Source organism: Malania oleifera, chromosome 2, assembly GCF_029873635.1.
Source record: "Malania oleifera isolate guangnan ecotype guangnan chromosome 2, ASM2987363v1, whole genome shotgun sequence".
Taxonomy (NCBI): domain Eukaryota; kingdom Viridiplantae; phylum Streptophyta; class Magnoliopsida; order Santalales; family Ximeniaceae; genus Malania; species Malania oleifera.
The window spans coordinates 732,962-757,914 of record NC_080418.1 but is presented as its reverse complement, the minus strand read 5'-3'; the positions used below and the strand labels follow the sequence as shown (position 1 = coordinate 757,914).

The window sequence follows — 24,953 nt, the reverse complement described above, 5'->3', positions numbered from 1 at the left end:
AATATCTCACTTTCTTTTCTTTTCTCACTCCTTTGTATTTTCTTTTTCTCACTCCTCTAACTCTCTACCTTATCTTTTTCTTCTTTATCTCTTCTTGTGCGTGTTTAATTTACTTCACATATGCTCCTCCTTATATAGTCGTGGGAGGAGTAGATTGTGATGGGTGTTTTTCCTTTTTTATTATTAATCAAATGATAAAGGTGGGAGAGGGTGAGACATGGGTGATGGGTGAGTTATGGCTATGGAGGCAGGTGGTGATGAGCCGTGAGTGGCATCCATCATGCCATCATTTATAACACTCTCCCTTGGTTGTCACTCATATATTAACTTTTTCTGTTAGGATCTTTAAGATGTCTCATTTTGATAAGATGAACCAATTTCTTGAATGTTGTAGCTAACAAAGTTTTGGTAAATAAATCGGCTAGATTATCACTTGATCAGATCTACTGAATATTTATATCACCATTCTTCTGGAGTTCATGCGTATAGAAGAATTTTGGAGAGATATGCTTCATTATGTTACCTTTTATGTATCCTTCTCTCAGTTAAGCTATACATGTGGTGTTGTCTTTATATAAAACTGTTGGAATATCTTTGATTGATTGAAGACCAAAATTTTCTTAAATATGAGAAATCATTGATCTAAGTCACACGCATTCTCTACTAGTTTCATGGATAGCTAGTATTTCAGAATGATTAGAAGATGCTGCTATAATCGTTTGTTTTACTGATTTCCAAGATATAACAGTTTTCCCATAAAGAAATACATATCCAGTTTGAGATTTAGCATTGTGAGGATCAAATAGATATCCAGCATCTACATATCCTACTAGTTGAAATTTGGAATTAAATGAGTAGAATAGACTCAAATCAATTGTACCTCTCAAATAGCGTAGAATGTACTTAATTTCATTCCAGTGTCGCCGAGTAGGAGCAGAATTATATCTTACTAGTAGATTCACAGCAAATGCAATGTTAGGTCTTGTACAATTGGCCAGATATATGAAAGAGTCAATAGTACTTAAATATGGTACTTTAGGACCAAGTAATTCCTCCTCCTCATCATGAAGTTGAAATGGATCTTTCTTAACATTAAGTGATCGCACAATCATTGGAGATCCCAAAGGATGAACTTTATCCATATAGAATTGCCTCAATACCTTTTCGGTATATTTAGATTGATGAATGAGAATTTCACCATTTACATGTTCAATTTGTAGGACGAGACAATATTTTGTCTTTCCCAAATCTTTCATCTCAAATTTTGCCATTAAATAATTAGCAGCTTTAGTGAGCTTTTCAAGAGTCCCAACTAAATTCAAATCATCAACATAAACAGCAATTATAGAAAATTCGGATTCTAATCTTTTAATAAAAAAGCATGGACAAATTAGATCGTTTATGAATCCTTCTTTCATAAGATACTCACTTAATCGATTGTACCACATGCGTCCAAATTGTTTTAATCCATATAAGGAACGTTGGAGTTTGACTAAATATAAATTTTTAGGTTTTTCTTCAGGCAATTCAAATCCTTTAGGGATTTTCATATAAATTTCACTATCCAACGATCCATATAGGTATGTTGTTACTATGTCCATAAGACGCATGTTCAGTCATTCAGTGACTGTTAGCCCAATTAGGAATCAAAAAGTGATTCCATACATTACGGGAGAATATGTCTCTTCATAATCAATTTCAGGTTTCTACGAGAAACCTTGTGCCACAAGCCTTACTTTATATTGAGTAATTTCATTATTTTCATTTTACTTGTGCACAAATACCCATTTGTATCCAACGGGTTGGACATCTTTTGGTGTCTGGACTACAGGTCCAAAAAATTCTCTTTTTAATAGAGAGTTTATTTCTGCTGTGATAGCTTCTTTCCATTTTGATCAATCACTTTTATATCAACATTCATTTATAGATTTACGTTCAGGATCCTCATTACTTCTAGTAATGTTAGTAGCTACCACATATACAAATGTGTTGTTGACAACAACTTTATTTCTGTCGAACATTTCTCCTGTGTAATGTACTGAGATTTCATTATTATTTCCATGTACCTGTCCCTTTTCAAGGGATGTCTCTTCAGGACTTCTCTCTTCAGGAGATTCCTCTTCAGGAGGTTCCTTTTCAATAGGAGATTTCTCTTCAGGAGATTCTATAATAGGGATTTCATTTTTAAGAGAAATGAGTTTATGAATGTCGATTGGATTGTTTACTTCCATAACCTCTTATGGAGTGTTTAGAAATTTCTATTTTCTCATTTTTTGAGTTTTATATTTTGTACCAACAAGTCTTCCATGTTTAACTTGCGGCTTAGATTTATTAGTTGATTGTTGTCCTTCACGAAGATCAATACGTGTTGGAATATTTGCAACAAGCATATGAGATTTTAGTATTGCCTTGATATCTACAAAAGAATTTGGTAACTAATTTGTAATCCCTTGTAAATGTATCAGCTAGTTATTCTTCTCAGTATCTTCAGCAACTTTCTATAGAGAATGGGCTACCACAGTAACTGAAACACAGTTTACCTGCAGAAATAAGACTCTAGCAACTCCAGCAGTTTTCTCTGTTTCTCAAACCAATTTTAGTTGTATTTGTTAAAACAAATTCAGTTGTATTTTTTTTATTCTTTCGGTTATTATTTCTGTCATTGTATTATATAAACAACATTGTAATTAATCAATTGAATAATAATAAGAAGATATATTTTCTTCCTTCTTTATATGGTATCAGAGCACAACCTGTGATTTTCTTCGAAGTCTCTGTTTTCATGGCTTCCACAAATTCTTCCACATTTACAAATTCACCTACTGTGGATGATTTCACAAATCCATATTATCTGCATCATGGAGATAATCCTGGAATTGCTCTTGTAACTTCACCTCTTACAGAAGCAAATTATCATACATGGAGTCGTTCCATGATTACTTCTCTCCATGCCAAAAACAAGCTTTCATTCATCGATGGATCTCTTCCGCAACCTGATGTAAATGATCCTCTTAGATCTGCTTGGGGACGCTGCAATTCCATGGTTGTTGCATGGATTATGAATTCATTATCTAAAGACATTGTATCTAGTGTCTTGTTCTCTGATAATGCACGAAACATATGGTTGGATCTGCAACAACGTTTTTCAAGAAGTAGTGCACCGCGGGTTTATCAATTGAAGAAATCAATATCAGATCTTTCCCAAGGACAATTATCCATTACTCAATACTACAGTCAATTGAAAACTCTATAGGATGAGCTTCAAAGTTATTGGCCAGTTCCATGTTGTTCTTATTCCCCATCATGTACATGTGGAGCACTTCAGAAAATTTTTGATCGTGAGCAATTTGATTACACTATTCAATTTCTCATGGGATTAAACGATTCTTTTTTAGCAATACGGGGACAATTGTTAATGATGGATCCTCTTCCCTCAATTAACAAGGCATTTTCTCTTCTTCTTCAAGATGAAGGACAATGGCAGCTTACATCTGTTTCAACTCCAATTTTTGATTCTGCTGCTATGATTACAACTTCTTCACCATCATCAAACATTTCCAAGTCTTTTAAGAAAGACAAACCTGTGTGCTCTCATTGTAAAATTTCAGGCCATACAGTTAATAAGTGTTACAGACTTCATGGTTTTCCACCAGGTTTTAAATTCACAAAATCCAAAAGAACTGTATCTTCTGCAAATCAAGTCACTTCAGATGTTCATACTTTACCTTTCACTCAAGAACAATGCAATCAATTGTTGGCTCTACTTCATCCTTCACCTCCATCATCTTTAGCTCTGGTTGCATCAACAATTTCCAATGGTAGTCCTTCTTTAACTCCAATGTCTATGACAGGTATATCTTCCAATTGTTCTTCTTTTTTATCTTCTTCCACTTCCTGGATTGTAGACACGGGTGCCACTGATCATATGGTTGGTGATATTTCTTTGTTAACTAATATAACTTCTTCAGTTCAGTCTTTTGTTAATCTACCAAATGGTACTTGTGTTCCTCTAACTCATACATGAACTGTCTCACCGTCATCATCTTTTATTCTACATGATGTTCTTTGTATTCCTTCATTCAATTTCAATCTTATTTCTGCCAGCAAATTGTCATCATCTTTGGCATGTTGTTTAATTTTTTCTTCCTCGTTTTGTTATATTTAGGACATGAAGCTGTGGAGGACGATTGGACTGGCCCAACTGTTTAATGGCCTCTATTACTTGCTTTATTTCTCAAATAAAGCTCGTTCTGATTCATCAACTATTAATTCTTTTTCTTCAAATAATGTAAATCAATCGTTTGATCGTTGGCATCAACGATTAGGACATATTTCTTTTCAACGATTACATATGTTACAACATTGTATTTCTTTTTCTCCATCAACTAATCATGAACCTTGTAATAGTTGTAGTTGTCCACTTGCTAAACAACACAGATTATCATTTCCACTTAGTAAATCTGTTTCAACCTTTAATTTTCAATTAATTCATCCTGATATTTAGGGTCCTTTTGCAACTCCTTCATTACAAGTTTTTCGTTATTTTTTATCCATTGTTGATGATTTTTCCAGATGCACATGGATATATCTCATGAAATCTAAATTTGAAACTCGTCTACTTCTTCAATCTTTCTTTGCATTCATTCAAAATCAATTTCAGACCACAGTTAAAATTATACAAACTGATAATGGTTCTGAATTCAATATGTCAGAATTTTATAATTCAAATGGGATTATACATCAACGATCTTGTATTGCAACTCCACAACAAAACTCAGTTGTGGAAAGAAAACGTCAGCATCTGCTTAATGTTGCTAGATCCCTTCATTTTCAAGGTCATTTACCACTTTTTTTCTAGTCTGATTGTGTTTGGCTGCTGCTTATATTATTAATAGAACACCTACTCTTCTTTTGTCAAATAGAACTCCTTATGAAGTTTTATTTGGTAAGTCTCCTTCATACTCCCACATGCGAGTTATTGGTGCATTATGCTTTGCTTGTACTCTTCCTTTTAATCGTCATAAATTTGATGCTCGTTCTCGTCGTTGTATTTTTCTTGGTTATCCTTTTGGCATCAAAGGATACAAATTATTTGATCTACAAACTCATCAAATTTTTGTTTCCCGAGATGTTATTTTTCATGAGAATATTTTTCCTTTTGCCACTTTACCATCTAATTATCTTACAAAACATTCAAATTGTGAGATACCTCTACCTATTCAGTCATTAGATATTGTTCCTACTGGATTCAATTTTTCTTCTAATTGTCCATCTTCAGTCATTCCCTTATCTTCATCTTCTACTCCATCTACTTCACATGCTATTCCTCTTCGACATTCAATGAGATCCAGACATCCCCCTTCTTATCTTCATGACTATCATTGTTCTTTGCCCAGAAATTTTACCTCAGTCCCTTCTCCTCTTCACAGTTCAGTTCAGAATATTTCAGGTAAACCATATTCTTTATCCTCTGTTCTGTCATATTCTCATCTTTCTCCAGTTTATCGTTCCTTTGTGTTAAATGTTTCTATGAACTCTGAACCTCAATATTATCATCAAGCTGTAAAATTTCCTGAATGGCGTGAAGCTATGAATGCTGAGCTATAGGCACTTGAGGAGAACAAAACCTGGTCACTTACATCATTACCTCATGGTCACAAACCTTTTGGCTGCAAATGGGTGTATCACATTAAATGTAATTCAAATGGTTCCATTGAGAGATTTAAAGCTCGTTTAGTAGCACAGGGTTACACTTAACAGGAAGGTATTAACTATTTTGAAACATTCTCTCCGATTGCTAAAATGGTTTCAATTCGTTGTTTATTAGTTGTTGCTGCCACAAAACACTGGTTTGTTCATCAGCTTGATGTAAACAATGCCTTTCTTCATGGTGATTTATCAGAAGAGGTTTATATGAAATTACCTCCTCGTTATAGAATTCAAGGGAAAAATGATTTGGTCTGTCGTCTTCGTAAAAGTCTTTATGGCTTGAAGCAAGCATCACGACAATGGTTTTCGAAGCTTGCCAAAACTCTTATTGATTACGAATTTATTCAGTCTAAATCTGATTTTTGTCTTTTTATTCAGCAGTCTGCTACATATTTTACTGTTCTTCTGGTCTACGTTGATGATATCATCCTTGCAAGTTCCAGTATGGCATCCATTAATGACATTAAACAATTTCTACATTCCAACTTCAAAATTAAAGATCTTGGTTGTTTACGATATTTTTTAGGCCTTGAAGTTGCTCGATCCTCTAAAGGATTCTTTCTTTGTCAACGAAAATATACTTTGGATATTTTACAGGATACTGGTTTTCTTGGTTCAAAGCCAGTCTCATTCCCCATGACTCAATTTGTCAAGCTTTCCAGGTCTAATGGTGTACTACTCTGCAGTATCGTCGTCTCGTTGATAGATTACTATATTTAACGATTACTAGACCTAATATTGCTTTTTTGTTCAAGTTCTTTCTCAATTTATGGATGCACCACGATTGCCTCATCTTCATGCAGTTTATCGTGTGCTAAGATATTTGAAATCCTCTCCTGGACAAGGTTTATTTTTTCCTGTTCATTCCAATCTCAAGCTCACTGGTTTCACTAATTCTGATTGGGCAAGTTGTCCTGATTCTCGTTGCTCTGTTACTGGTTTTTGTATATTTCTTGGCAATTCTCTTATTTCCTAGAGATTTAAGAAGCAGACAACCATTTCGCATTCTTCTGCTAAAGCAGAATATCGTGCCATGGCAACCACAGCCTGCGAGCTTACTTGGCTTGTTACTTTGCTTTGTGATCTTGGTGTTTTGGTTTCTTTGCCTATTTCATTATTTTGTGATAATCAAGCTGCAATACACATTGCTTCCAAACCTGTTTTTCATGAACGAATTAAGCATATTGACATTGATTGTCACTTGGTTCGTGATAATGTTCAGGCTGGTTTTTTACCTCTCCTTCATGTCTCCATGCATCATCAAAAAAGCTGACATTTTCACCAAGGCTTTGAGCTCTGATGTTTTTCATTGCCTTCTACGCAAGCTTGGTGTGTTGAATGTTTATTCCCCACTGCCATCTTGAGGGGGCGTATCAGCTAGTTATTCTTCTCAGCATCTTCATCAACTTTCTACAGAGAATTGACTGCCACAGTAACTGAAATACAGTTTACCTGCAGAAATAAGATTCCAGCGACTCCAGCAGTTTTCTCTGTTTCTCAAACCAATTTCAATTGTATTTGTTAAAACAAATTTAGTTGTATTTTTTTTATTCTTTTGGTTATTATTTCTGTCATTGTATTATATAAACAACATCGTAATTAATCAGTTGAATAATAATAAGAAGATATATTTTCTTCCTTCTTTATAAAATGTACAATCTTTTAAACTTCAAGTTCACTTTAATTTGTGCGGGAATCTAAATGAACTAAACTCATGGTATTCCACGTGATTTCATGTTGTACTTCAGACACTGATTTTGCTCCTCTTAATGTAGGGAACACTATTTCATCAAAATAACAATCTTGAAATCGTGTTTTAAACAAATCACGTGTTAAAGGTTCAAGATATCTAATAATAAAAGAAAAATCAAAACCAACATAAATACCAAATGACCCATTTTAGTTCTTTAAGGAGGGGCAATAGGAACAAATATAGTACAATCAAAAGTTCTTAATTAAAAAATATCAGGTTGTTGCCCAAAAACTAATTGCATAGATGAAAGATAATTGTAAGCAATTGACCTTATACAGACTAAACATGTAGCATGAAGAATAGCATGTCCTCAAATAAATAGAGGCAATTTGGTTCTCATAATCATAGGTCTAGTAATGAGTTGAAGCCTCTTAATAAAAGATTCAGCTAGTCCATATTGTGTATGAGTATGAGCAACATGATGTTCAACATTTATTCCCAGTAACATGCAATAATTATTATCAAAAGTTTAGGATGTAAATTCACCAGCATTATCCACATGAATTAATTTAATTGGATAATCGAGAAAATGAACTCGTTATCTGATCATTTGAGATAAAAGTCTTAACAAAAGCAATATTACGAGTAGAAAGCAAAGAAACATGTGACAAAAAATAAGACAGCCATAAGTTGCAGCCATCATGCCATCATTTATAACAATATATGAATTGTTCATAATAATAAGAACCATATTAATCATTTAATAAATAAGGCATTTGACTTTGATCATGCATACATTAATTAGTTAAGATATAAATTAATATTTAATTAGTAATTTACATGTAAAAAATCACCCATATATATATATATATATATGTGTGTGTGTGTGTGTGTGTGTGTGTGTTCATTTTTAATTTTTTACCTATGCTGTATACGTGACATTGCATATTACGATTCCAATTAGAGGTGGCAAAATGAATTCACGGACTGAGTTCAGATGAGTCATTAACCTATCTAGATTAAATAGGATCAAATTCAAGTTAGCCCAATAATAAACGAGTCACAACCATATAAACCCTTATCCACCCATTTATTAAACGAACAAGACACGAATTACCCATTTAAAAAATATAATTTATTTTTAAAAAATTTTTTTAAACATTTCATATGAAATGATATTTTTAAAAAAACCACTCCAATTTATTTATTAATATCTAAATAAAAAAATAAAATGTAAAAAATAATACAACTCTTTAATTAATAATTTTTAAAAAATATATATAAATTATAAAAAAACAACCTATAAAAATATGCATAATATATGTATAAAATATTTACGTACAAAGCTAAATGAAAAATATTTAATAAATTCACTTATTTCATGTTTTATTAATCCATACATTATGCATAATACATGCATCAAATAGAAGTCCCACAATCAAAACATAATCATAAAAATATAATGTGAATATAGTTAAAAATTTCATACAAAACAGCTACTTAACGCAACCTTCCTCCTTTCCCGAATTTGAGACCGGCTGTGTGTGAAAAAATTAGGGCATTTAAGTGCAGGCGGAGTTGCAAAACTCAATTTAAATGAGTTCCATAATTCCACTTTTCCATAAAAAAGGAATGAAAACCATAAAAATCCACAAGATTACAAAGAACAGCAAAAGAGTTTAATTAGTCGTAAGATTGTTTGTAGAAGCTTCTCCCCTGCAATAACAAAATAAATATTTAAAAAAAAAAAAACAAACACCAAAAAGGAACTGATCTCTCGTGTTCAGCGAACAAGGCAAACAAGTACCAGCACCCAGTAAAGTAACATGAAGGGACATGGATCCAACTAACAAAACTTTGTAACTGATGGAAAGGGCTGCAAAGAAAACATAAATATTCATTTTTTCTGAAAAAAAAAAGGGTACTACGGCAGGCACACCTAAAGGTAAGGTTTAATCCTCGTCCTCTTCGTCTCCATCTCCACCAGCAGCCTTCTTGGCAGCTGCCCTCTGGTTCTTTCTCTTCACTCTTCCGGCGCGTCCGCCACCAAAAGGACTGGTGAGGGAGAAGTCAATGTGCTTCTGAGAATCCACTCTCACCATGAAAGATGGGATATTCACCACCTGCCGCCCAACCCTGACATGCCTCTGCCTGATGAGTACACGAGCATGGTGAATAGACTTTGCCATGCCAGACTTGAAGACGAGTGTTTGAAGCCGGCGCTCAAGGAAGTTCTCCACGGTCAAGGCCAAGACGTAATCAAGCTTGTTCTGGCTCTCATCCAAAAGCCCATACCTGTTCATCCTCCGGAGAAGTGCTTCACCCTCAAAGATCCGACGAGGATTTTTCTCATCAAGAGTGAGAAGCATCCTAGCATTATTTCGGATGCGACTCAAAGCATACTGAACCCTCCATAACTCCCTCTTACATCGAAGCCCATACTCTCCGACAAGCTTCAACTCCGCATCCAAACGCTCCTTCTCATATGGACGGCGGGGCTTCTTGAATGTCTTCCCATAGTTTCTATAGAAACTGACGTGAACCATGGTTGCCTCAGACCGTCAACGACGAGACAGAGAGGGGAGAGGGCGAAAGAACAAACCTATAAAATAAATAGATAACAAATAAAAAACAATATCAATTGACAAAGATATGAATGTAAAGAAAATGTAATTTATTGAAAAGCTCAAAATAAAAACGCATACTGCATAGCCAAACAACCAACTTCGAGTTGTTTGGATTGATCATAAGCCATACAAAAATCCAACAAATGGAGATCGAGAAAGGACGGAGGAAGACATCAGTCCAAGAATAGTCACAACATATGTAATAAAAATCATGAAGAAGACTAATTGCAACAATTCAATTCAATTCAATCAACAATCAATTCTCTAGTCCTTTGCTTACCATGAACATAATGTGGTATCCTGCTAGTTTAATTTCCCAAATGGTGGCGGGAACGTTGTTGTGCCCTCCAATCTTTAGAAACAAATTGAAGAGTGAATATTCCCAGTTTGAATACTTAAATTCCTTAACTAGGATGTCCTAACATTTAAATTAAAGAACGAAAAACGAAAAACAATACCCGATTTAAACAAATTCGTTGGACCAATTTGCAGTTTTTTCAAACCATAATTTTTAAATTTTTAAAATACCACAAAACATAAAAAGACTAAAACTTTCAAGATATCCATGGAGTGAATATGTATATTTAAGGAAAAACAGAGGCAGACAATTTAATCAGCAATGTCAGATTAAAAATTAACAGATAAAACAGCTAAAATTAATAAATAATCAGTGTGAAAATAACTACAAAATAGCTAAAATTAATAAATAACCAGTGTGAGAATAACTAATAGGCAGCTCGGAAAATCGGAGAGAACAGAACCTGTGTGATTCGAGTTCGAGCACTCGAGCAAAGCCGATCTCTTCCGTCGCTGAAACAGTGAAACTCTACGCCCTGGAACACATCATGATTCATCAACGGATCCGTGAATAAACAACCCAGACACATAACAGAGAACCCAAAAAATAAAAAAATGGTAATCACCTCCACCTCTACGGTAGATCTGCGTCTCAGGGAGTCTGGGACACGAAGGCTTAAACGAACGCCGAACAGTTACAACGGATCGTGAGGAAGCTTGATCCGTGAGGGATACAACGGACGTGATCGTGAACGACCTCTGCCTGCGTCTGAGCGTCTCTACCTCTGCGTCTCTGTAACGAGTCGAATGACCACCGTCCAAGCGTGTGAGGGTGAGGGAGATGGTGTTGTTGGCGACTTGGCGTGCAGCGTGCTGGGCAGAATGGGCAACGGCGCACGGGCACGGCAGTGGAGTGGAGCTGTGGCCTGTGGAGGAGTGGAAACGTGTATAGGATAGCAGGAGGCCGTAGGAATTAGGGTTTTATGCATTCGCAGTAGGGTTGTAACCTATTGGGTTAATGTGTTTATATAGGAGCCAAATAAACGGGTCACCCGCTGGTCACGGGTCACCCGTCGGGTTTCGACCCGTTTTGCCACCTAATTCCGGTCTCTCTCCCTCCAGGTGTAATTAGGATTGTGCTTCAAATTTGTTGTATTTTTGTTGTTGTTTAGATTGATATATGCAGCAGGGAGAAGGTGGATGGAGGACTGGTTGCAGATCGATTCATTTATTGCTTTCCCATTTGCAGATTGCGTTAGATTTTCAGCTAATTAAGCCAAATGAACAACATTTCCAGCATCCTATTAAAATTTTAGCAGCCCTTGTAGTGTGGATTAATTCGTTTTACAGCTTGAAGAATGCTAGTGTCGTAAACAAATAATATGTTAAGAGAAACTTTTCAAGCAGTGAAGTAGAGTATGTGTAGATCCTCCAGAAGAGATTATCAATGGTAGAACCCATAAATAGAAGGGCTCTCTTATGGGTAAATCACTGGAAGCCACCTCCATACCCATGCCTGCAAGGTGATTGATAAAATGTGGAAAAGAGCAGTTGGTGTGAATACTTTTACAATTCTTGGTGAACGAACAGTGAAGAAAATAAGCTATGGATTTGGTAAGAGTGGTACTTGCTTCATCAGAACCACCCCCCGCCCCTTATTTTTGTCTCTTAGGGATCATTTGACAAAAATGCATCAAGCAACTTGGAAAAATACCTATTGGATGAAGTTTTATAATATGGCATTAGTATGTAATAGAGATGGAAAATGTACGCGAAAACGAGTTTCCTCTTTCTTTTTCTTTTCTTTCCTTTTTTCAATTAAAATTCTTGATCCAATTGGACCTGAAAGTTGAGACAAAATATTAATTTAAATTTACTCTTACGTCGATTTGTAAGGATTTTTATTTTAGGTGTTTCAAAAGATATTCGTAAAAGACGAACATTCCAATTTCCTTTTCCTAAAAGCAAGCGCAACATTCAATTCTTAAATTTATAAGTTAATTAAAATCGAAGTTAAGTGAGGGTGCATTAATTAAGATGGTGTTTGGTAATTTAGAATTGAGATCTAGGAATTAGAAACAAAATCTTGAACTTTGATTTCTAATGGTTGATCAATTTGTAATTCATCTGGATAAACTGCTTGATAGAGCAGCCTTGAGATGCGGGTGGCCCATCCTGACCTCTAAAATCCTGTCTCATCTTTGCCCTAACCTGACGGGCTATACCTAGCAGCAACGTGGAGGTATCGATGTCATCATCGTTGGAAGCCCCAAAGTCATTATCCCTTCCAGCGTCCACGTTCTTATATCGGCGACCCATCCCCAAAAATAGAACAATAATTACTCTTCCTCGAACCCTATTGCCGAAACACGGTTTGTACCATCAATTCACTAAACTTATAAAATTCACCACATTCCCATACTAAAATACTTAGACCCCTTCTCTCAATAAACTAGGCCTTCCAATTCCTATTCTTAGGTTTTAATCTTATTGCACAGATCAGAACCGTTGATGGTATGCCATAATTTTCCTGAAACCGTCGCCTCAGAAAAAACACAAAAAATGGTCACAAAATTCTTGCCCCTAGGCAGTAAGACAAAACCCAATACCCCTTTTCTATCTTTTACTTAACTCATTCCTATACTCTGGTAGTATACTCTACTATAGTCTGCAGAACCTACCAACCTAGGCTCTTATACCATATTTGTAGCACCTCGAAAACACACACATGAAATACATAAAATTTTCATATTATATCTACATCATTTAATACCACATGCCCTGATACGACATTTGTAAATTTTAAATTTTAAGGACCCAATGGGGTCCTTAGTACCACTGTCCATGTTTAAATAATAAACAAAATAGAAGCAAAATATTTTTCTATAACCATAACTACCCTAGCGAGTACTAACCCATCCTGGGCATATACAAGTCCCAAAATGACCAAAAATCTAACATAAACCAAAACTATATCCTGCCCACACTCACCTTCGACGATATTGACTAAGTCCTACCCTAGAGTTCCTAGGCTCGACTCCCTGAAGGTCCAAAAAAGTTAATATGTTTGATGGGGTGAGACACCTCTCAGTAAGAAGGAATACATTATATCAGTGTGTGGCAGATGAGTTTTATTGTACAATAATTTATATACATTTCCAATAATAATCTTAAATAAACACAAAATTTATATAATAAAGCACATTTATAGAATTTTTAACACATATATCGTTGTAGTCTATTAAAAAACCTACTAACATGTATTTTACGGCATGCCACAGATAATATAATGCAGTTCAAGTAATATCGGAGGTAATATAAAGCAATTCATAATAAAGTATACTAACGTAGGATTTACAACATATCAAAGATAAATTAATTCGCACTTCTATAGCACTTCTATAACATTTTTATAACACTTCAAATTTCTCCTATACTGAGCATACCACCCCATTGGCATCAGTACAGGCGCCACATAGGCTATTTATATGCCATATAGGCTATGCCACACAGGCTAGTTATATGTCATACAGGTTATGCCACACAGGCCAGTTTGGCGCCACACAGGCTAGTTATATGCCACACAGGCCTTCTCCTTTGTTTTATACACCACACAAGCCTTCTACGCAATTATATAATCAGTCACTCTATATTTCCCAATTCAGTGCAAGGTATAGCTTATCATACAACGGAATTAAAACTGTCATGCCCACAAAATCATATCAAACTTGTCATTGCATGATTTCACATAATCCCAAAATATACATATCTCCATAAATCAGCCTAACCATGCATGCTCACAATATCATACCATTACAGTTTCAACAGGATCATTTAAATCATTTTATTAAGTTATCCTCATGCCACATTGTTTTAATTATAAATTTGTAAAACAACAAATTACTCGAAAAGAAAATCCTCTTTACCAAAAAACCAGGTCTGATCGTCTCCACATTTTTATTTAACCAAAAATACATTTTCAGCAAACAAAGATGATCAACCTACATACCATAGGTTTTTCCCAAATATGTATAATATTCAAAAACTATGGTTTTATATGACTGAATCGTTCATAAATTTGTATACGGCGTATACGTAACATATTCTCAAGTTTAATTAGTTCAAAATCTAGAAAATAGCTGACATAACCTATTCCCCTTACCTTTCTCTGAGGAAAAGGCCTACCACGCTCCTTGGAACGAACCTTGGGTTCCTTAACAAGGCGAGGAGAGAGCTGCTGGTAAGCTGAGGAAGTAGGGAGAGACATCCGGAGGGCTTGTCGAAGTCCCAAGAGGTCGTGGGAGCGAGAGAGATGTGCGAGAGAGCGAGAATTGGCCTAAGGGATGTGAAATCCTAGAGAGAGATGGAGAAAGAAATGAGAGGAAAGAAATTTAAAAAAAAAAAAAAAATGACCCTTCATCTATTTATAGGCGTTTCAGTCCCGAACAAAACCGTCGACGATTTGGCTCAAGTCAAGCCAAAAATCTCCGCGTCTCATCTTAATGGCCTCTCGGTTGTTCTAATCATCGACGGTTTGGTGCTGAATCAAATAATCTCCTTTCTTTTCTTGCTTTTCCTTCCCTTTTATTTATTTTCTTTTCTTTTTCTTGGTTCGAGTTCCTACGGTTAATGTAAGAGTCTAAGGATAGGAATAGAATGTTTTTGCACATATCACCTTGAATGAGTACTATGTTAGGGTTTGGGAAGCGTGGGAAGTTGTGCTCATGGTATGTTGGTCCATATGATATCATCTTGAGAGTTGAGCCAATATTTTACAAATTAGCCCTCCTATCAATGTAGTCAAAGATGTCAGATGTCGATCTCTCCATGTATCCATGCTAAACAAGTATGTTTCAGATCTATCACAAGTACTTGAGCCTTATGTAGGCCAATTGAGGGAAAACTTGACTTGGAGGAGCCAGTCGCTATACTTAATCGTTGAGGACCGACCGTTATTGCATAATAAAACTATCTCTTAGTTAAAATATCATGACTTTGTTACAAGACTAAGGAGAGAGCTTGGAAACGAGAGTCACACAAGAATCCAACCATTGTTTATTTTTCGGACTCATGTTAACTAGTAAATTAAATAAAAAAGACAGCTTTTGTTAGGAGGGGTCATAGAAATATATACAATACCCGCATAAACACATGATATGATGTTATTATTTACATATTTTCATCGTGTCGCCATAATATTATCAAATTAATGCATGCTCAAAAAATAGATAATAACAAATTTAAAAAATAACATCTAGAATTCAACTAGTTGGGTTGGAATCCTAAATTAAACAAGTGCTAACAAAAATTACGTCACTATATAGGGGAAAGAATTGTTTTAATATCAATAACAATATTAAATTTCTATAAGTCCTTATATATGAATACATAAATAATAATTGGGTAATGGATAGATCGAGGAAGTCGCATGCCTTCTTCAATGAGAGCTAGGCAGTAGGCAATTGGCGGTTTTTGCACGGCATACCTTAGACATGACACCCCCATCTTTCCTACCTTTTCAACTTGTACCAACTTGAATCCTTCGTAAGTTCTTGGACCACATTGTAAAACTGTTAAACCTTGACTTCTTTTTTATTGAAATTTCCATTATTTGTTAAATACTAATATTTGTGTGTTATTTGAAATTTAAAATTTTCTAATGATCCATCCTGATCCAGTTAAGTGGAATTCATTGGATTGAGTCGGGATGTAACAATGTGTTGGTACCCTGATAATGGAATGGTATGCTGGTTTTTTCCTTTTTATGGCAAAAGAAATTCACAAATAGGAAGAGAATTTAGCAGGGGGAGAAAAGGCATCTCCCACGAAAAATCTGGAACAAACCAGAGAAAAACTAAAACATCAAAAAACAGAAATCAATCCAATTAATTCTTCCAACCACTATCTAAATCCTGAAAGCTAAAACCTCTCTAAAAATTCCAAACCTTGTACGCCATAAAAAGGTCAAGAATTGATTTTTTTTCCCACACCAAATACGAATTAAACTTCTTCCTAAAAAAAATCTGCACATTACGTTCCAACCAAAGGCCCCATAAAACTACATAGTACACTTCCATTGAGCTGCCATATCCTTCTTCCAAAGTCCGCAAAAGAAGTGATTAAACAAGTCTTTCGCTGAATAGGGATAGACCAAACTCTCTTCCAAAATATCGAACAATTTATTCCAAATCGTCCATGCAAAATCACAATGTAAAAAGAGGGGAGAGATTGTTTAAGAAATCTTATAACATAGCACACAAACATCTGGAGAGAGAGCCTTCAAAAGTCTCCTAATCTAAAACGAGTTCTTGGTATTAATTTTGTTAAGCATAATGAACCAAGTGCTTTAATTTTCAAGAAAAATTTAACCTTCCAACTTATTGAATTATGAGGAAAGTGATAATTTAAAGAGGTAAAAAACTCATAATGTTTTACAAGAAAACACTCCAAAATGATCTAGACATCAAGAACGAACCACCCCTACCTAATAATAACAAAGACGACAACTCCACCATCTCCCAATCATCCAGAGGTATACTGAAATGAAGATTCCAAGGGACTGGAAAGGCCCTCCCATTATTCAAAAAGAAAGAAATAACTCTATTTGGCTCCAAGCACAATTTAAAAATATGTGGACGAGATATGGAAAAAGAATCATTCATGAGCCATGGATCTTTCCAAAAAACTACAAATTGAGCATGAGGGGTAAAAATAGAGTAAATTTGGGAAATAGGCTTCCAGACTCCCTAAAGAACATCTCAGGCCAGCATTGGTATGCTAGATCTTCTTGTTTTATCCATGCATTTTGTTGATCATTTCCGCTCAATTTTTGAAGGATTGATTCATGTGTGCAAGCGAGTGATAAGAGAGGCTAGTGAGAACGAAGATGGATCAACATTAAGAGAATTATTAGTTTTAATATATGATTGTTATAAGAGAGTCATAGATTCGGCAAGAGTTGAGATTGAATTCCAGAGAAAGTGAATAATAGAAATTAAGTCTGAAGAGGAAATATATTTGCGAAGAGAGATGTTCTGAGAGTTGCTACTAGCTAGCAAACATAGTGGTGGTGTTGCTCGAGTATAAGTGCGCCATGAGAGGAGAATCAAATTAAAAGGAAGAGGTTTCTGAATTGCTTGGCTTGGTATAAAAAGAATGAGAAAATGGAATCAAGATACCAACTATAGGGACTCAAGTTGATCTAGTACGTGAGATTCCACCATAAGAGGGAACATGACAATTGGTGAAATGCAATGTTGGTCTTGAGAATGGCACAACATGAGTGAGGACAGAGTAGTAGATAGAATATTTGAAAATAGGAGTAGAACTGAAAGTCAGTTCAAAAAATAAAAAAATGCAAAAAGGCAAAATAATGATAAAAAAATAAAAATGGAAAATACTGAGGAGAAAGGATTTATATGAAAAATCTTTTGAAGATCTATATATATACATATGGAGAAGGTAGCCATGGCTGTCTATGGTGCCACCCTCACAGCTAGGCTTGTTTTCGGTGAGGATGAAAGGGAGAGCAAGCATGGCCATGACCAGTGAGGGTGAATCTTTATTGACAGTCTTCCTGCCATAATGGTGGATTAATGTCACCCTTGATTAGCTTAACATAGTCAGTGTGCACAATGTGGGCAACTTATATGTCAAAGGCAGTAGCTTAAGATGGTATTTTAAGGATTATCTTGACATTCGATGGCTGGATAGTTTATGTTGCTGAAGAGGGAGCACATTAATGCTAAATTGCCTACTTGACATGGTCAAAGATGGAGATGGTTGGAGTCATGGTCCTTGACGAGACTGCTTAAGATGGCTAGTTTCAGTTGACATGGTAATGGTTAACTCAGATATGTCAAGTGTCTCATTAATATATGGCGTTGTTGTGACAAGGAATAAGCCATAGTTAAGGGGAAATTATGCTAGACATATATTGTTGACCCGTGGGTAGTATGCTGCGTCAATATCAAATGCTGCAATGTTGACACATTGACAAGGCAAGGCAGTTACTTGGCAGTTTTCATTGCAAGGCTGACATACATGCTTGACTGAAAGATGAATTCGTGGGTTGACATTTGGACATGTTTCTAGCCATGCAATTGTAAACACAACTTGTTTAGCATTGTTGGCAAATGATACTCGCATCCAGCATAACCTAGGCAATTGGAGTTGTCAACTACAAGTCTTAGACAGCTGGGGATGTCGACTGCAGACCCTAGGCAGTTGGGGTGCCAATTGTGTATTAGTTTGAGATGTGGGTGGCATGGGACATGAGGAATTCATGTATGGTGTTCCTTGCACATGCAAAGAGTATATAATCTTTGTTTTTGAATAGAGAATAAGGTTGAGAGATGTTGCTTCTGTAAATTGTTGCTTGTATGCCATTGCTGATTGTGTGTCATACTTCTTATATACTAGTAGCAGGAACCAATAGCCAACGTGTTTATGAGGTTGTTTGCCATTGGCTTAACCAAGTGTACTATTTGGTGCAATCGTAGTGTCGTTTTGTAAATGGGGACCTTGTGACAATTAGAATGTTGACTACAAGACCAAATACACTATGCAAATTAGAACGTTGGGCAATTAAGAAATAATATATCCAAAAAATAAAAATTATCAAAAAAAAAAATATTAGAAATGAATGAGTAGCATAACTCTAAAAGATAAATTAAAGAATGAATAAATTTGCAATAGGTTAGGTATAGCATCTGTAAAAAAATAAGATAAGAAGTCACATAAAAGTATAACTTCTACAAAAGATAAGAGGTCAGATAAGATCATTTGCATAAGTGAAATTACACTAATTAACAAAATGATAACAGGAGAAATAGGAATAAACTTAGCATTGGATGGATTGATGAATAAGAATTTAAGAATCTTCCATTTGTTTAAGAATATTGCCCTAAATTGTGTGAGATAATGAAAGATTATTCATATAACTAACTCGGCCTATTGAAAGTTTAGACTTTATTAATTTCGTTGTTATTATCATTTAAAAAAAAAAAAACTGTTCAACATGGGTTAAGTGTCAACATTATGAAGGTATTGTGCTATCAGTCCATGATCTGACTCCAACCGAGACATGCCTACCCCACTACAAAATATTCATTACACTAATGAATCAGATACACCATAGTGTTTAAGCACCATTTTCTATTTAGCTATTCTGTGCAGGGGCGGCCAAAAGCTTGTCCATCAAAACAGAAATACAAACACATTCGGGTCTAAAATGAACTGGATACAAATTCATTCAATTGGCTTCATAAATTAATAATGCAAGCACTTAAATATTAGGTCACACATAATATTTTGAATTTTTTGTCATTGTAAGGAAAAGATAATACACATTATTGAAGTAACAAGAATCCACTCCCCTGTACCTCAAGTGCAATCCCACATTCCCTCTGAACTTCCTACTTCCTAATTGCTTCACCGCCGGAAAGCATTGCCTTCGCGTGCTTCGGATCTGCCTTGTGAATAGTGTGTTCTGCGACGGACACTCTCCTCTATTGTTGCACTTCCTCCCATATCAGTGCCATAAACACTTTTATGGGCAGCATCCAGGAAATTCCTGCCACCAGAAGTAGCACACCTAGTGGCCTCCTGTGCATCAGCTTCCTCGGCCTTTCTAAGACGTTTCCATCTTTGCTCTTCATGCAAATCTGCATCTGCTTGCATCTCCCTCAGCCTAGCAGCTCGCTCTTCTTCTGAAAGCTTAGGGGCAGCATTATGGCGCCTATTATGTGATTCCTGACGAAGTGCCTTAAGAGATGCATCAGAAGGTCTCGCTTCATAATTTCTCCTGACAGCATCTCGACCATCAAATTTTGTGTTTTTTGATTCTGGTAGGACCCCAGTTGATGAGTCTTTGTACTTTGAGTCCTCACTGCGGTTCTTCTTGCCCCGTCTTTTTTTACCAGAATCAGTTTCTGAATCTGAACCTTCATTATATCTTTTCTTGTGAGTATATGTTCTCCTATTTGCCCCTTCACAGCTAGCATCTTCTGAATCTGATTTCTGTCCCGGTGATGAATGTGTATTACGCTTTGAACTACCATGCCGGTGCTTCTTCCTTGATTGCTTCTTATCATGAGCCTTCTTCAGCTTCTTGGATTCAACCTAAAAATAAAAAATGTATATAGCCATGATTCACAACAGCACTAAATCTTTAAGCATTCCAAATAAAGGTTTTCACTTGGTTGGTCGTGCTTAATAATATAAATACTAATAATTTGTTGCAAATTAGGAGACCTATGAATGCTCTCTCTCCCGATGTATATGTGCTCTGTGACAAGAACTCTCAAACAACTTCCCACCTTCTTTTGCAATGTGGATTTCCTTGGAGTATTTGGAATATGCATTTTTGCATTATGGGAGAAGGCTGGGTTTGTCCACCCTCGGTGGAAGACTTTTTAGAAATATCCTTCACAGGTTTTGGGAGAAGAAAGGATAAGGAAATTTTATGGAAGTGTGGCTTTTTCTCAGTATTATGGGGTTTATAGGTGGAACATAATGCCCAAATATTTTCTAGGAAAAAATTAAATCAAATGCTGCTTTGGGAAAAAATACGGGTCTGTTCGGTATCGTTGTTGTTTTCTGTTTCTCCACAATGAAAAAACAGATTATAAAAACACATTTGTTTTTGTTGTCAATTTTCTATTTCTGTTACCCATTTTCAGTTGTTTATTGTTTGCCAAAAAACTAAAAACCAGATTTTATGGTTTTCAATTGTTTTGACAACCAGTTGCCAAAAATTTTAATATCCAGAAATAGTTTTTTTAGATTAAATTATTCATTTTATAAACTTTTAAATTAAAATCAAATCATATGAATTTAAATATAATTAAAATAAAAATATACACAAATTTCAAAAAATAATAATAAAACCAATTACAAAATACTTTTACTATTTTTCAATTGTCATGTCTAATAAAATTTTTATTGTAAAGTAAATTTTGAAAGTAGAGCAAGTAAAATAGTTATAATAAATTTATTTTTATCATAGTAATTTTTTTCATGTGTATTATTTGCAATTTTATTATTTTAATCATATTTTTATAATATTTTGATTTAAAGATGAAAATGAGCATTTTTTTAATTAAGCTTTTAATTGTATTAATTTTACAAATGTTAACCAAATAGGTTGTTGTTTTCTATTTTTTAGTTTCTGTTTCTGGTTTTTGGTTTTCTTTTTTGATTTTCATTTCTCTAATGTTTGACAGTGATACCAAACGGCTCCTAAAGTATTTGGCCTCTTTGTGGTGTGTTGGGTATGGATTGTTTAAAGAGGCAAGCTTTCAGGAGTTTCAAGATTGGAGGAACACATTGACTGGTTGATTTTTTTCCTTGCGCACTTTTTATGTTTTTTGTTTAATCTTGGAAAATTTTAATTTGTCTCGGGAGATTTCTCATTCTCCCTCTTGTAAATTCTCTTTCTATTAATGATATCTTATTTTCTTATCCAAAAAAAAAAAAAAACTCAACTAGAAGAATTGCTTACTGAAATCAATGGTGGTTTCCAGCAATCTGGTCCATCTCTTTCTCTAGTTTTAGGAATTAATAGTTTTAAGTTTTTGGGCCCTAGAGAAGGATTCATATTTTCATATCATCCAAAATGTTTTAAGCAACAACATCCTGCACATTTACCTCCTTCACAGGAATAGGTAATAGTCCATTGCTATACTGATTAGTCACGGCCAGGTCTACACCCAATCCCTCGCCTCAAAGATAGAAACATTCTCCAAACCTTCAAGTGGAAAAGGAGGCACACAAGAAATATCCCCAAGAAATTCGAAAGTGTTGGAAGTATAATTCAATTTTTCGTGAATCTTGTCCAATAATAGACAACTACCACACGCAAAATCACCATCATACTCACTGTCCACTTTCAAATGTAACCCTGTTTCTTTTTCCTAAACTATCGCATTATAATTCTATTTTCCTTCATTATTAATCCATTTCACAAAATAAAATCTCTTCCAGACTTGGAAAAACCTCATCATCCTCTCCAAAATGTACAAGTGCCATTGCACATTTTTCACCATGTTATCTACATAGGTATTACTGCATAGTTGTCAAATTGAGATTCGAATCGTGAATCAAAATTCCAATTTTGGTAATCGAGAATCGAATCGTAAGTTTCGGTACAAATGTACAAAATCAATTCTAAATGATATGCATGTATTGATGCACAAACAACAAGTAAAATAGTACAATACATTTAGATTTTGCCAATATAAAAAACAAATTTCATGTGTATGCTTTTCCTAAGCAAATTAAAAGGGAACAAGTCAAGAAATAAATAAAACATGAACTTGTGTAGTTTAAGGGAAAGAAATTAAGAAAAAAAATAGTGAAAAACTGAACTTTTGGTGTTTATCAACAATTAAAAAAATATTTCATGCACATTGTTTCTCGAATTAAAAAAAAAAATAATTAACTTAAAAAATGACAATAATTGAACAACCTAATTAAAAAAGCCAGTTTTGTATTTTAACAACACAACAAAACATGACTACTGCCTCAGCAGAGTGTTCTGCCCCGTCTTCTCAATGGCAGAAAATTATACTCCAAGAGTGAAGAATGGTTTGTGAAGGCAATATAAGACCTAAATTTCTATTTTCTCTTTTTTTTTAGCACAAAAAGAGACAGATAAGGAATGGAGATTAATTTTTTTTTTTTAAATAAAAGCAAAAATAAAAACGAAATAAGGTTTTGAACTAATCGTTTCTATATAATAGGCCTAGAATCATGTGAATCGATGGAATACAGAACGATTCATCATATTCGTGAGGTGAATCGATAGATTCAGCAATGATTCTGTAGTTTTTAGATTCGCTAGTAAGATTTGAATCAATTTGGTAAGAAATTATCGTACGAATCAAATCGTGAATCGTAAGATTCTAACGACTATATGTTGTTCCACATTTTAAAGCATCCGTCATACTGGAATCTCATTCATGTTCCATGAATTGGAACATTCTATCAAAATTTGGTCCAATTTTTCCCTAGAAAAAGCAGCTCCAAAATTTCTCTAACATAAAGCAAGGTCTTCCTACATTTAGCCAACAAAGGTCTTGTTATATAGAGGGGCATGAATCATTTGGGAATCAACTTCTAGGTAGTTAATCAGGATGATGGTTGAATATTGTACTGTTTCTATTCTTCTTTTTTTGTCTCTACTCTCTACTCTATAATTCTCTTTCATCTATCTTTCTTCAAAATTTGTTCTTCTGTTAAGCTTATTGGAGCTCAGCACTGAAACAATCATCTACAAAGATTGCAACATATTGACATAGACAATAAAAGACGCAACTTACAGATTTACGAATCATGGCCATCTGGATGGGGTTGTTCTTGACGCGGGCAAGGGCTTCTTGCTCACGCTGACGGATCATAAGCAATGGATCAGAATGAAGTTTCCTCCAAGTATCATTGGCAGAGTGAGGCTTCTCTTCAAATAAAGCACCGGGTGCAGATGATGTCTGCTGCTGCCGAAGGTACGAACAGAGTCATACCGCAAAAATTATATAAGAATCAATAGTTTGCAATACGTGTGGAAAAAGATAGAGGAAAGTGGAATATAAGAATTCGAAAAAAATAAATAAACAACAAACAAAGAGGGATGAGCGCACATGAAGGTACCTTGGCAGTGGCAGTTGAGGAGGAAGGTGCGTTAGCATTGTTAGAAGTATCGGTCTTGGGGAAAGTTTCAAGAGCCTTGAATCCATCGGAACTGCTGGCCTTCCCGACAGCTAGCCCCGAATCATAAAGGAATTCCAGTCGCTCCTGCTTACTGCGTAGCAATTGCAAGAAATTAATTAGTTAATTGAACGATTAAAACCTTTTCGTGCATAATTTTACTTTCTTAATGACTATCAACCAACGAACTTAACCCTAACCCTAACCCTAACCCTATAGAGCTCCTGTTGTACTATCATCGCTGAATTTAATTGAGGATAAAGCAGTGAAAGGGAAACGTACGGAACGAGTCCAGCCTGCTCCTGAAGAAAACGAAACTCGGCGCGCTCCCTCTCCTCCTGAATTTGTTTGCGGAGCTCCTCCAACTTCTTCTGCTCGGCATCATGTTTTTGCTCCGCTTTCCAAACGTTCTCTATGTTCCTCAGGCTTCCTGTGTGCCATCCCTTCTTGTTCAAGAACTTCAATGCCATTTTCTCGCTTTTCTATTCTTCCTCCGGCGCCCTTTTTCCGGTGATTATGGAAGCAACTTCGAAGTCGTTTCTCTTGGGGCTCTGGCGAACAAACGAACATAAGCCTCTTCTTTCTTTAACCAGCCGCAGGCACGCATGGTCCACGCTCTCTTACCTTTCAAATTTTTTTAAAGATTATATATATAAAAAATAGTCAGTAATTAAAAAACATAATCCTATAATTGAGAAGGTTTTAAATTTTTAAAAAAAATTAAATTATATCAAATTTTATTCAAATTTACACCAGTCAAATTTAAGATTTCAAATCCGTACTTCCAAGTGCAACTTAAGAAAATTTTTAATTAATTATAAATGAGATAAAATTCATCAACATCCCCTAAATTGTAAATATAACACTCTAACTTTTGAATTTTTCAAATCTATCAAAAATTCTCCAATGCTAATGGAAAAGTT

The 24,953-nt window shown here is 35.1% G+C and overlaps 2 protein-coding genes across 6 annotated transcripts; both read right to left on the bottom strand.

Annotated features, from left to right (window-relative positions):
• Positions 1-9,059: 9,059 nt before the first annotated feature.
• LOC131149003 (small ribosomal subunit protein uS4y-like) lies at positions 9,060-11,781 on the bottom strand. Of its 3 annotated transcripts, none has more exons than XM_058099024.1 (3): positions 10,953-11,781; positions 10,791-10,862; positions 9,060-10,004 (listed from the first exon to the last, which is right to left on the bottom strand). In XM_058099024.1, the coding sequence occupies exon 3, from the start codon at positions 9,946-9,948 to the stop codon at positions 9,355-9,357; it is 594 nt and encodes a 197-aa protein (XP_057955007.1). In that variant the 5' UTR covers positions 9,949-10,004; positions 10,791-10,862; positions 10,953-11,781; the 3' UTR covers positions 9,060-9,354. The 3 variants fall into 3 exon arrangements, with proteins under 3 accessions (XP_057955007.1, XP_057955009.1, XP_057955008.1); XM_058099026.1 differs by having other exon boundaries at positions 10,959-11,571; XM_058099025.1 differs by having other exon boundaries at positions 9,060-10,862; positions 10,953-11,340.
• Positions 11,782-19,574: 7,793 nt separating this feature from the next.
• On the bottom strand, positions 19,575-24,656 carry LOC131149002 (uncharacterized). 3 transcript variants are annotated; one of them, XM_058099021.1, is made up of 4 exons: positions 24,313-24,656; positions 23,974-24,124; positions 23,649-23,819; positions 19,575-20,448 (listed from the first exon to the last, which is right to left on the bottom strand). In XM_058099021.1, the coding sequence occupies exons 1-4, from the start codon at positions 24,498-24,500 to the stop codon at positions 19,759-19,761; spliced, it is 1,200 nt and encodes a 399-aa protein (XP_057955004.1). In that variant the 5' UTR covers positions 24,501-24,656; the 3' UTR covers positions 19,575-19,758. The 3 variants fall into 3 exon arrangements, with proteins under 3 accessions (XP_057955004.1, XP_057955006.1, XP_057955005.1); XM_058099023.1 differs by having other exon boundaries at positions 23,649-23,813; positions 24,313-24,654; XM_058099022.1 differs by having other exon boundaries at positions 23,649-23,816; positions 24,313-24,652.
• Between the last annotated feature and the right edge of the window lie 297 nt (positions 24,657-24,953).